General features: G+C 40.9%; 1 protein-coding gene across 40 annotated transcripts in view; it reads right to left on the reverse strand.

Moving 5' to 3' along the window:
- Window positions 1-13762, reverse strand: part of DST (dystonin) — a 440189-nt gene that overhangs the window by 198466 nt on the left and 227961 nt on the right. The window contains exon 1 of one of the 40 annotated variants that reach the window (XM_023624281.2): window positions 9066-10657. The exons of the other annotated variants lie outside the window; for them this stretch is intronic. Coding sequence (XP_023480049.1) covers window positions 9066-9821 — 756 coding nt within the window. The 5' untranslated portion in view covers window positions 9822-10657. Of the gene's footprint in view, window positions 1-9065; window positions 10658-13762 lie in introns of those variants that run through there. 40 annotated transcript variants of the gene reach the window in all.

A 13762-nucleotide genomic window follows, 5' to 3' on the forward strand; every position in this document is an offset into this window, starting at 1 on the left:
TAGTAATAAAACAAAGGCTCAGAAAATCTAACCATTTAGACAGGAGGTCCTCAAACCCATTTGAATTGGAAATTTGGCTGGTGGCTACATATTTAACAAAATTATTTCGAGCCCTCTAGGCAAAAAAAAGAATCCAGTTACCTAATATATAAATTTATTTTCATAGTTCAGGATTCTGGGTCTTGAGAATAAAGAAGTTACCACTCCTATGTTTTATGCTTTCATGCCATATAAGCAAGATCAAAAACAAAAAATCCTGAAAACTAACCTCAGCCTTAAAAAAAAAAATCACCACCAACAACAAAAACCCTCATACTCTTTCCTATATTCACCTCTCTTTTTCCCACATTACCTCTACTCTTACACACAACACTGATACTTGACTACATATTGTCCCTTCTCCCTCTTGACAGAGCTGAAACAACTTCCAATGATTGAAACCCTAATAATTGGAGCTAACAGAAGAAGGTGCAGGGGGTGGTGGGAGAGGTTCTGGGGGATAAAGGATTGTGGATAGGGAGAATTTAAAGGCAAGAAATAAAGGCTGACCCCAATTCACAGAGGCATTCTCAAACACTTCTACCTGTGGCATAACCAGACATAGGCCTGCTCAGTTCAGGCCTGACAAAGCACCTCACAGAACACAGTCAGGCAACGTGAACCACGGTCTTAACAAAGAGCTAAAGGACATGCTAAAACCCTGCGAACAAGCAGACTGTTTTGCTTCTGCAATCTAGGAGCCAAAGAAACCAGTGCTAGAACTCTCAAAACATAAAAGGATGAGGTACTGCAACTCTCCGAAACTTCCTCACGTGTGCCAACTCATCCTGCCAGCCACGCACTCATCTGCTAGGGAAGATATATGCACCCAATAGCATGGATATATTAGCTGTCCCAAGATTGCTTTGAAGGGAGAAGAGGGTCTTATATCCCCATTTTCTCTCTTTTCTTACTACCAATTATTGAGCTGAGGTAATTATTATCTTTAGCCTGCACTGTTACCTCTGGTCTTCAATGTCAACACCAACGACATCTTTTAAGACACAGTCATGATCGAACTAGAATAGTATTGGGCTCAAGAGAGCTTCCACCTTCTTCTGGAACTAAGCCTCAGTGTCTGGATTAGTAACTGACTACTAACTAGTCTCAGTGCACCAAGTCTTGCCCACTCTCACTTCCCAGTCTAGCTTGCGCTTGACTCTGCAGCCACAGTAATCCAGTTCAGTATTCAGTGATCTCTCGAGACTCAAGCCATCCTCTTTCTAGTCTATGATCAAACCATATGAACCACATGCTCCCTCTCTCCTAGGATCCTCTGTTCAAGCCACTTCTCCCCTTGGAACATTCTCCCATACTCTGCCCAACATGGCACATATTAAGTGGTGAACAACTATCTGCTGAAGAAGAGGAGGGAAGGGAGACAGGGAGGGAGGGTGGGAGGAAGACAAGGATGAAGGATGAGAAATACATTTCATGTTTTCATTTGGTATAAATGAGTTTAACCTGTCACGTCAACCTTGTCATTTTAGAAAAGTAAATGGTTTCCAACCAACCTCACTTCCCAATAATAACAGAACACCTGGACCACCGCACAAAAGTGCCCAGCAGCGAGCACAAGCCCAGAGACTACTCAGAGAACCCAACGTCAAGGAGTGAACCTAAGCTTCATCTGAATCATTTTTCTAAAACAATTTCATAAACTTGACACAGTATATAGCCTCGAAATGTCTTTTCAACGAAAGAAAACAAGCCAACATATCTCATCTCACAGCGCACTCTGATTTAATTCACAGCTTACTGCTAAATGACTCACTTACTGCTAAAGGAATTGCAACAGACTCACTGTGTTGGTCAGCTGAGGCTGTAAATGTGAAAGTCCCCTGAGCAAAGTCAATGCCACGAGACAACTGGGCAACAGGAACACCCTATTTTTACAGATGCTGTCATGGTTCTGGCATGCACTGACTACACAAGAACAGCCAACTGCCAAAGTTGAGTCAGATACTCCCTAAAATATTATTCACGTTAAAAAAAAAAAAAAAATGTACAGGGCTGGCCCTGTGGCCTAGTGGTTAAGTTCAGCACCCTCCGGTTTGGCAGCTTGGGTTTGGTTCCCAAGCACAGACCTACACTGCTCATCAGCAGCCATGCCATGGTGGTGACCCACCTGCAAAATAGAGGAAGACTGGCATGGATGTAAGCTCAGGGTGAATCTTCCTCAGCGAAAAAAAAAAAAGTACATATTTCATTATCCTATACAAAATTTTTAAATAATTATAATTTTTTTAAAGATAAAAAATGTTATCAAATTTATTATTCAAATAATTTATGTGTAACACTGGAAAAGGCAATGTCTCTAAAGTTAAGAGAACAAAGATATTTAACTTAGAGAAGGCTATAAACAATAGTGAAGGATAAGGAATTGGGGAACTCAAATTGAAAGGACACACAGCCATCTGGCAGAGTCCCTCATCTCACTGCTGAACAAGATGAGACTAAAGGAGGTGAAGTGACTTGTCCAGGGTCTCAAGACACGCTAGTAGAAGGCCTAGCATGGGTAGGGCTGGGGTATGGACCTGGGTCTCCTAAACTACAGTTCAGAATCTGCAAGATGAAGAGTGAAATTTCTCCTTCACATTTAGAAAAGAACTCTCTCCTTACAACTCAGACTAACCTTCCCTTTGTGTCAGTGGCCAGAGTGGTGCCTCCTTCCAGTGCAACCACTGCTGGGAAAATGGCTGCACAAACGCAGGTCATGAAAGGGCATCCCCTAGATTTGCCTCAACCCCCAAAGTCAAGACCCTTTTCACCAGAACTTCCCAGCCTCTCTATTGGCAAAGCAGCTGATACACAGAACGCTGCACATTTTCAGAGGCAGACACATCCCTGGATCTTTCACATGAACCGAACGTCAGGGTTCACAGAAATTTCCTTGTAGGCACACAACCTTAACTGACAGCCGCCCCGCCCCCACCCCACCCGACAAGAGCAGATCTGCCTCTGGCATTACGTTCTCCTCCTCTCTCCTACCAGAGCTACTATCAATAATGCCTTTGAAATGTGTCTGTCCTCAGGTGTAAATAACCAAGGTTAGCTTCCAGAATTGGTTCCTCCCAGGAGTTATTTCTGTTTCGACAGTTTGACAAAATTTTAAGCTAATTATGGAATTAGAGGAATCCACTCAGCACACTGTCTGATACGTAATAGGTAGACCTGGATTAAATTTAAGTCTTCTGACTCAAGATGTCATAGGTTCTCTTTCTCACCAAATCTATAATAGTGACTCCCTACAATGTTCCTGAAAGAGCTGTATCTATCGATGAGCCATCTCACTTCACAGAAGCAAAAACTGACTTCAGGGACACACAGTGGATATAGAAATGAAGGCTAGTCAAACGTTCTTCCCTGCAGAACACAATTTGCCTACTGGTTCAGCGGATTAGACACAAGAGTGTTATCAAAGGAAATCCAATCCCTTCATATATTTTTGCTAACATGAAAAACAGAGTTCATACTCTATTTGAGAGAGTTCAGGTATTAATAAGAATGAAAGAAGCAGTTTGGAAAAGGCAGATGTCAAGATTCTTCTACCTCATGAGTCTCTTAACATAATTATTTCAAAGGTAAAAGTTTACCATTGGGAGGAAGACTGGCGCAGAGCTGTGGAGGGTGGTGACCTGTGTTCGATTCCTGACCCCACCACTGCCTGGCCCTGCATCTTCTCTGGGCCTCAGTTTCCTCTCATGTAAAGTATCTCCTCAGAGAGTTGCTGAGAGACTAGGACGTCATGCACCCAGGGTTCAGAATAGTGAGCCGAGGGTACTGTGCACCAGGGTGAGTTTTATTGCTAAACTCCTTTATTCACACTACTTGACACTGTAGTCAGGCAAAGGCAAACTCCATAGTGAATTTGTCAACACCGGCAAATATTTCCAAGCCAAGACGTTCACTTCCAAAGACAATCTCTTCAAAGACGTTTCAACTATTTTGGCAGAAACAAATGTAATCAACACATTTTTAATGCCTGATTCCAAGTTTCAAAAATGTGTGAAAACGCTCCCCAAAATATTTTTAACTGCAAAGATGGCACAAATATTTTGAAAATCCTATCTAGTTAAAAATTGTCTCCCTAAAAGGAAGAGTTAACTAGAGGATAAAAGCAGCAAGTTGATAAAGTTCAAGTACTAATGCTCTAAATTGAAAGCTTCCTTTAGCAAACGCTCATTTATTCCCTACTCAAATATGAGGGAAAACTAACACAGATATAACTGTTTGTCTTGTACAGCAGGGGACTTTAAAATTTTGCTTCTCCTTCATTTAACTGAAAAGGCAGAGGTATCATAATGCTGGTAGAGACTCAAATTCTATGCAACTATTTTATAACTAAATTTTCACAAACTAGTTATGAAATCCAAATGACTGTAAATGGTAAAAAAAAAATCAACGAAAGCATTTTCATTAAAAATGATGAAATGGTTCAGAAAGAAACGAATTACCAAATGACCTCTGTTTTCAAGATCTATAGCAAAAAGCTACCACATGAAAGGAGAAACATTTAGATTTTATCCTAGTCTTTGAATTCTAAGTAAGATTCTAGAGCCTAACATTCACAAAAGGCTTGAGTAAAGAAATAAATATTATACTTCAGTGAGCTTAAAATACTAACGTACAGTCATGTGTTGCTTAATGATGGGTATATGTTCTGAGGAGGCGTGGTTAGGCAATTTTGTGGTTGTGCGTACATCAGAGAGTGCACTTACACAAACCTAGACGGTATAGACTACTACACACCTAGGCTCTCTGGTACTGATCTTATGGGACCACCATTATATATGCGGTCTGTCCTTGACTGAAAGTTGTTACGCAGTGCAGGACTGTATTCTAAGATTTTGAGATGGTTCTCATTTTTTTTTAAGTTTTTCTAATATAAAAGTCAATTAATAAACACATTCAACTCTTCATTATTCAGACACTGATGAAATAATTTATACAATATCCACACTCCTTCTCATCCTTCTCTTCTTGGCTTGTTTCCTTTTGGCCACTGTACTATTCACTGACAATTTACCAAAAGATGAAAAGAAACATAAAATAGTCCACTTTTCATGAGTTAACATAGCTACACAGGATGGTGGGAAGTTATGATTATTCATGATCATCATTCCAGAAGCCTAACTTTCAGGTGACTAGGTTTACAGCCACGGTCCCTGCCATTTGTTCTGAACAAACAATGGGATATAATGCATGCAGAAAAGGGTCATATTTTATTTCTCTCAGAGTGTCTAATTTTGGTTCAATATATAACAAGTACATAACAAATGTTTGGTAGAGAAACAAAAGAAGGGAGGGATGGAAGAAGGGATGAGAATACTAAACAAACAAAAAGGTAGGCAGCTACACACATGGATTCACAGAAACTTAAAACTGAAAGAGATATATATGGAAAAGGTGGGTAACCTGTATCAGTTAAGAGTTCAGCTTGGTAGACCATTTTGGGTGAAATCCAAGCTCTTCCACTTACTAACTGAGTGACTTGAGCATGTTATTTAACTTTCCTGAGGCTCAGTTTCCTCCTCTGTAAATGGATTCATAACAGAATCCTTTCACAGGCTTGCTCTGAAGATTAAATAACACAATGGTGGAGTGTCTGGCTATAGTAGGATTCGACAAATAGCATTATTATTAACAGAAGCATCAGGATCTATTTCAATATGCTCCTTGTCTTGAAAATGAAACTGAGATCTATTGAAACGAAGAAGGCTGTCCGAGTCACACAGCTCTCTGGTGGCAAAGCTTGACTAGAACTCAGACCTCCTGCCTTCCAGGCCCATAATCCACACTGCTTACCAGAAAACCCACATTGAGAAGAGAACAAGATGGCAAATGCTAAGCTAGAGTGACACTCATTCTCAAAATTATAGTGTGTCTTTAAGGAACACGTTAGAGCGTGCGTAAAACATACACAACAGTCTCTCAAGTCCCACCAGAAAATATTCTGGTCAAGTTAAATCTGGAGTAAGGCATTTTCAACAAGCATTCCAGATGATTCTACTGCAGGGACCCTGGGGTCACACTTTGAAAAGCACCGCTGTAGAATAAGAAAAGAAATAAGCTGCCTATCCATAGTCTTGACCATTAGAATCACCTGCGGAGCCCCACCTTCATCTCTGACATTAGGATCACTGGGCTGACATCCAGACAGCTGTGGTTTTTAAAAGCTCCTCAGGAGACACCTACACATGTGGTCAGTTAGAGAACCAACAGCCTACAAACCGAGAAAACAACGGTCTTTGCTGAGATCAGTATAACAAGACTGGGAAGAGGTGCAATTTGTGAAACTAAAGTAGTAAGAATGCTTTCTGGGAAAAGTTTAAGAGCAAAGGGAGGAGACCTTGTCACAAGGTCAGGGAGCACGTGAGTCTTAGACAAATAAGGGATCCCTGAAGAAGGTGCAGACAATGAGCTCATTACTCCCTGTCCCCAAACATGGTCCTGCCTTTGCCACCTCTGTTTATAACACTCATCCTTCATAGACGAACACCAACTCCTATAAATGCAACCCCTGCTCTGAGCTCACAGCTGTCTCCTTCAGAATATGAAAATTAACCAAAGTGGGATGCCGTGCCACGGTTTAACCCAGCTACTGCCGTTTACTGTGTTGCCTTCAGGACATTATTTAATCTCTCTGAGTTTCCAATTCCTCATTCTATAAAAGAGGAACTGTCTACTTTGCCTATTTCATACAGTTGGTAGGATACTCAAAAGATACTGTCTGAAATCATTCTTCCAATTCCAAAGCAATATACAGATCTAAGATACTCCTTTTTTTTTATTTACATCTCCTTATCCTAGTCAAGATGTAACATGCTTATGAGATTTGTATTCAGTAGGCACTCAAGCAGGGGCTGGCTGAGCCACCTCCACAGCACCTCTAAGCCTGGGTGGCCACTGTAGGTCAGCACATGATTGCAAGGCTTTAAAGAGGAGGTAGGCTGGTCACCTACACTAAGAATGACAAATTTCAAAGGACCAGGCAAGGTCAAGTCAGAGGCTTAAACTAAGCTGAAGGTTAAGATAAGTTCAAAGAATTGCACACTATTCTAGTGGGAGGTTGACTCAAAAGTCATGGAGCCCAACCGTGCACACAACTGACAGAGTCAGAATGGATCAAATAGGGAAGATATGAGAAAGATCTTGAAGGAACAAATAAAAGGCATCCTGGCTAACAGGCCATTTCGGGGATGTAACATGGACTAATGAAGGGGCTTAGAGTTCTCATTTGCATCTAATTTTCCAATGAAAAATGTAAAATCCAATGCAAGATAAAGAGTTCTGTGCAAAATTCTAACTGAAGATAATTAAGCAAACAGAGTCAACTATCTCCAAGACAACAGGAAGAATGTCCTTGGAGGGGTAGCTAGGCTGTTGGTTCTGACTCTTTTCATGCCACTGAATAAAGTCTTTATTTGGACCACATGCAAGTGAGACGGCCAACTCTTCAGAGAAGTAATGACTACCCTATTCAGTATTTACCTAGAAGATCTGAGGCTTTGTTAAGTACCTCCTTATCACAATTGTTTACCAAATCTGATGGGGAGGTCGATGACTTATTGTCACATACACTTTCCACTCAAGTTTCAAAAATCATTAGATACACAAAGCGGAAAGAAGGATAAAATCCTTAGCATGAGGACAATGCAAGGGAAAAAAAGGCTTATGTAGCACTTAGGAAACCGACTTTAAGAATTTCCACTAAAGGAAAAATGAAGGGCTTACTGGAAGCCAAATTATGCAAAAAACAGTTGGAAAACATATGTGAGGAAAGTTGTGGTTACACTCAGCACGCAGCGGCCAAGTAGTTTCTCTCTGCACTGACTTTTACGCCAGCCGTACGTGCTTCATGACAGAGACCGGACGCTTCCTTTTTAAAATGTAACCACTGTAAAATGTAAATAGAACGGATGACATAATACCAGCAAGGTGTGGCAGTGAATATATACAGGAACACCTTCAGGGAACTCAGCAGCTAAGGCCAATGAGGATCGTGCACACTAACCCTAATAAAACCTCATTCTGCAACTGTGCAAATGATCTCTGCCCAATGATACAATGACCCTGCCAAAACTGTGTAACACACATGTACTATTTATGTCCAGATTTTTTTGTTAAAAGACAAAGTCAGGAATAGCTTAAAGAAAAAGCCATCAACTCCCAACTAGCAACATGGAAAGTTTGTATGGATAATGCACTTCTCAAGCAAGTAAAAAAATATTCATTGACCTTTTAAAGACAAGTAAACCCTCAGAGAAGTAACTTGTCTAAAGGTAAATATCAGTGTTAGGAATAAAGATCTCAACTTTCCAGCAGTCTGTGTCGTATTCAAATTCTTATGACGTGCTGCCCAAATCATTTCTGATTTTAGACTGGGGCAAGGGAAGAACTCACATAACAAAGAGTCAGAATAGATGCGGGCAATTTCATCTATGCCATCCACCCGCAACACAAACACACAAACACACACACACACACACAGAATTGAAAGCAATTATGTCAGTGTGCTTGTTCATGAAAACTGATAGAGAAATGGAATTTGGCTTTTTAAACATGTAGATCAGCAAGTCAGGACTGCCTGATAATTGCATGCTGTGGTCCCTACATTTGTCATGAAGCTATTGTCCTGTCGTTACTATTTTCTGATTTAACTGTTACCGACAGTGCAGCTAAGTTTCCAAAAATTATTCCATAGGAAAAGTCAAGACATTTGAACTAGAGAAATTCAAAAGATGTGCATTGTCTTAAAGCAACGCTTTTCTGAGTCTTGCAACACTAACAAAGATGTACAGGGTTTTAAAATCAAAGTGTGATTAAAGAATGTGGATATCACAAAAAATAAAGTCGTAAAAATCAAACCTAAGGCTATGAATAAAATGCACCAAGAACTCTACAGCTTTCACATAAACAAAGATGAAATAACCTTTAACAGGTTAAATTACAGACTCTCAGTCAGAGGTGAGCAGCTGGAGTTCTTATTTACACCTTAAACTCAGTCTCCACGTTTCACTTACCTCGTTTCCATCCGTGTCCTTGGAAGTCGAGGACACATTAGTACAGAGAGAGTGACATCTCTTTTTTTCAAAGTGAAAATGGTGTATTGCACAAGGGTGGAATCTCTCAGCATTTTGCTTTTCTTGAACACTGCTGTAACTCGTTGATGGGTCTTCCGAAAACCCACTTTTTCCAAGTGATCTCTCGGCCCCATAGTGAATGGAACTCAAGCTGGCTGCCTTTCGTAAAGAAAAAGCATCCGATTTTCTTTGGAATGTTATTTCTCTTGTGTTGACATCATCTAAATGTTTCCTCTTTGCACAATATGGAGTGCTGTCTTTTTCTGAAATCCTTGCATCCAGTGCACTAACTTTTACTTCTGTTTCACTGTCAGGAGCAGGAGAAACGTTCACATGGGGAGATGAACCACCCGCAGCACTCGGCAGAAGTTTCTGTTTAACATCGTCAACTCCCACTTCTGTCTTCTCTTGCTGACTACCACCTTCCAGGGTGAGGTTTGGGGTAACAGATTCCTCTCGTGCCAGGCCCTTGGATAAAAGAGCTGGCTGTCCTTTGGAGAGCCGAGTGCTGCGCTTCTTGCCTTCATTTTCACTGTTTGGCTCTGCTGAGTCCGTGTCATCTACAATTTTCTTGATCGGTTTTCTTCTGAAATATTTTCTTCCGGGAGAATATTTTTCAGGGCTGAAAGGAGTTTTCGCAGGGTCTAAATACTGTTCTTCCTTCTCAGCTCGTACACATCCACAGATATTCCCCATTTGATTTGCAGGAAATCACAGTTCCACAGACTCACTCATTTCAAAATCCAGGGCTTACTTAGATCTCCATTAAGTCCGAAAATTCCACTCTGACCTCTAATTCCTCAGACTTTGTGACCGTCCACTTCAGCCTGAGGCCATGTTGCTTATGAGAAAGGCACACGCAAGAAATGCCATGGCACCTTGCCCAGCTGGGTCCCTGTGTCTCATTAGACACCGTGGCTTATTTCTGGCCACCAATCCTCTTAGACAAACAGTACTGCTCACTGTCAAATTATCACACTGATGAGCTTTCAAGGCCAACCCTGAGCTTTACTGTACTGGAAGATTCTGCCCCTCGCTTTAACTTTCAGTTTTCTGAAATGCAGTTACACTAGGCAAAGTTTGCATTAACCTTTGAAACTACTGGTGGCTCAACAAATCTGAGAGCAAACAGAAAGCAAATACCAGCCAGGAGACGTTTAGCAAAGTGCCTTTCAAACCCGGGGTCAAAGTGCTTTCAAATTTAGTTTCGGAGAGTCCCTACCATATAATTTTTTTTCTTAAACACCAACTAATTCTGGTACTTGAAAAAAAAAAAGGCTCAAAAATCTCTGTAAATTATATTAAGACTCTCACTCAGAAGAGCAGCCATAAAAAATAACAGGATGATTCAATAGCTGAAGGAGAGAAAAGAAATACTAACCACTTAAAATGCTGCATTAAAATTGCTTCTAACGTCAGTCTTGTAAAATAGTTTGTAATACTTTTCATATGACATTAATTTCCAAGCCATTTCCATTACCTGATCATTAGGATTTTCATATAAGCAAATGGATAAGTTTTATGATTTAAGCATGGGACGTTTAGCCAAAAGAAATACCTGGGCATTGTTACACATGAACGAAGGCAGTTAAACTTCACACGTAACTTTTATACTTGTACCCTAGTTAAATATTACGCAGTTTTACTAGGGCCTTGCTGTAAAAATAATAAATCAGTATGGAACGTGACTATCAAAGGTGTGCATATTGCCAGCACAGAGTCACAGATGGGAAAAAGGAAATTAGTATGGCACGACTGGACTTACACGTAAGCAGAAATCATTTGACTAATTTAAAAAAAAATTGATAATTGCCTTCCTCTAAGTAGTCTTTAGATTGATCAAAAGATGGAACTCATTATATTTTTCTAAACAAGAATTTCAATCAAACTCAAGTTTGCAACACTGCTATTTGTCAATAATAGGCCTGCATGGTGAGGTTTTCCTTAATCATTTAAAGGGAAAGTAAACAATTTCCAGTGGCAAAAGCTGAATATCCTGAAAGACAAGCTGGCAAAAATAAAGCCTCGGGTTTGTTTGATTGTTTGTTTTTAATATGATTTTCAACGTCTTCAATGGAAATGGCACGTGACGCAAGAGAATTTAAGAATATAATGGCTGGTATTTGTATGGACATGATAGAGGCGCAACCAGCAATTTGCCCTCTCTACCCGCCCTTCCTTCCAGCCCTGCCAAACTGAGCAACTGTCCATTTTCAGGCCGCTGCACACCACTCCCTCTCCCAGAAACGGCCCTTGAGTCTCCGCTGGGTAGCAGGCATTCATCTTGCACAGCCTGTCTCTAGCATCAGTGAAAATTTCCCTCAACCTCTAACACTTTCTTGATCCTCCCACAACACTCCCTCCTCTGCATCCCTATTTTTATTTATATTGCCCTGATTCATCACCCTGGATTACAGTCAGTTTCATGAACATTCTCCCAATAGAACAATATGCTTCATTATCTTAGTATCTCTGGATCTAGCATATGGTGACCAATCACATGGGGTGGATTACTGTGTTCATAATGCTCACCTTCAGACAGCCTGACTGGAAAAGACTTTCAATTTGTGATGCTCATAAGAAATATGTCAAAAATAAATATTTTATTTATTATTGGTCTTCTGAAATTACTTCCTTTATTTATGTAAAGTATAGAGGGGAAAAAAAAGCCCAGTCACTTTGAATGAGAATGATTATCACTGCTATAAATAGCCTTATATCTTGGCACAACCAGTAAAATGATTCTAAATCCTAGTGCTAAGAAAAGTTATTTCATTTAAAGAACAAAGAACATTTCAGTTTCCCAAAACACTGATGTGTTCCATATAAAATAGATCTTGGTCTGAATTTTTAAATGTTGGTGATAATTTAACAGTCACAATGTCTGGTAATTCAGGTCCTAAAATATACTGGATTCCATAATACATGCCACAGGATCATATTGGAAGAAAAACTTCTTTTGGTACTTCTGTGGCTGGTCCTCTTCTCTCCTCCGATGACCCCTGAACTCCAAAGGGCTTTCTTAATATATAATGAACTTTTACTTTAAGTTCCTCAAACCTAGGGTCTCAATATACTGTTTCTAATATCCAACCATTCACTCACATTTCAGTCTGTTATTTTCTGATTTCTGCTCCTAGTATTTTGGGAGTGTTTTCTCCAAGGTCTCCAATGTCTCCTTCTAGACCAAACTATTACCCCGTACTCAGTCTGAATTTTCTCAAGCTCTCCAGGGCCATTTCACAGGGTTCACCAATCCTTTCTACTTAAATTCTCTTCCGTTGGCTTCAACAATAGTACGTTTTCTTGTTGCTTCGTCCATCTCTCCAAATGTTCCTTTTCTGTTTCTCCAAATGGATCTTCTTCTTCCTGCACCCTAATCACGGGCCTTCCCCAAATTTCTGTCCTTGGCTCTCGGCTCTTCTCCACCTGTGCTCTTCTCATGAATTCTCTGAAGATCTCTTCTCTCCAATAGATTCAATGACCACTTGTATACTGATAACTCTCAAGTTCATTATCTGTACCTCTGACTTCTCAGCTCTGCTCACATACCTCCAACTGCTCAGCAGACAGATGCACAGGCCATCCTATATGCCATCAAACCCACCCAGAAGGTCTTTAGTTTTCCCCTTACCATCAGCCTCATTCCTCTTGGTAGTCTACTGGTTTTTTATCTTCCCTCTCCTTCATTGTCTATGCTCTGTTGCCAAGTCCCTTCCTTTCTTCCTTCACAATGTCCCCTCTTGAATTCAATTTTTCATTCCTATCTAAGTCCTGGCCTTTATCACTCCACTCTGAGATCACCACCTCAGTTTCTTTGCTTATCTCCCTGACTATGGACTCTGCTCTCTTTTTTTTTTTTTACATAGAATTGAGAGATTCCATTCCCTAAAACATTATTTTCCAAGCTCAGAGTGGTTAAGTGATCTACCCAATGCCATCACAGCCATAAATAAAAGAACCAACAATGAAACTCAGCCCTGCCTCCCTTCAAAGCCTGGGTGCCTTCCCCAGCCCCACCACGATTCTCACTCTGACATTCAAATGCCGACACAGCCTGTGTGCTCACCAGCTCTGTCAGCAGTGATGTGGTTGGCTCCCTGCTCCAACAGACCTCTAACCTTCCCACATGGGGTTTTTGCACTTTCCACCCTACTAAAAGTTCTGGGACCTGGTCCACTTGGGACTAATTAAAGGACCCTGAGAAAGCTGCTGAGGAACTCCACATGAAATCTGCTTTTTGGCCAGTTCTACGTAATCTTTACCCAATTCTGGTAACAAGGTCTGGCTCTGTGCCCAAATTCCTACCTCGGTTACTGCTCAGTCCCCCAGGGCCCCTAAGGATGGAGTCCTCTCGTAATGGGAACCCTCAGACCTTCAGGGTCCTGCCACCAGTTCTTGTTACTGACTGCCAACAGTAACAGCCCAGCTGAGGGGACATTCATCTATATTAGCTGCCCTGTGGTCTGGCTGGTTGACACATGGTTACCTGGGCCTCCTCTGATTTCTTACTGCTTCAACTTTGCTCAACTCCCTCTCCAGGTCCCGGAAACTACCTAGACTTCAATTCCTCCAGCTCTCCACACCTATCAGATTTATCCTGTTCCCAAATGAGCCACACACACATTATTTTCCAC

This window comes from Equus caballus, chromosome 20, assembly GCF_041296265.1.
Source record: "Equus caballus isolate H_3958 breed thoroughbred chromosome 20, TB-T2T, whole genome shotgun sequence".
In the NCBI taxonomy this organism is placed as follows: domain Eukaryota; kingdom Metazoa; phylum Chordata; class Mammalia; order Perissodactyla; family Equidae; genus Equus; species Equus caballus.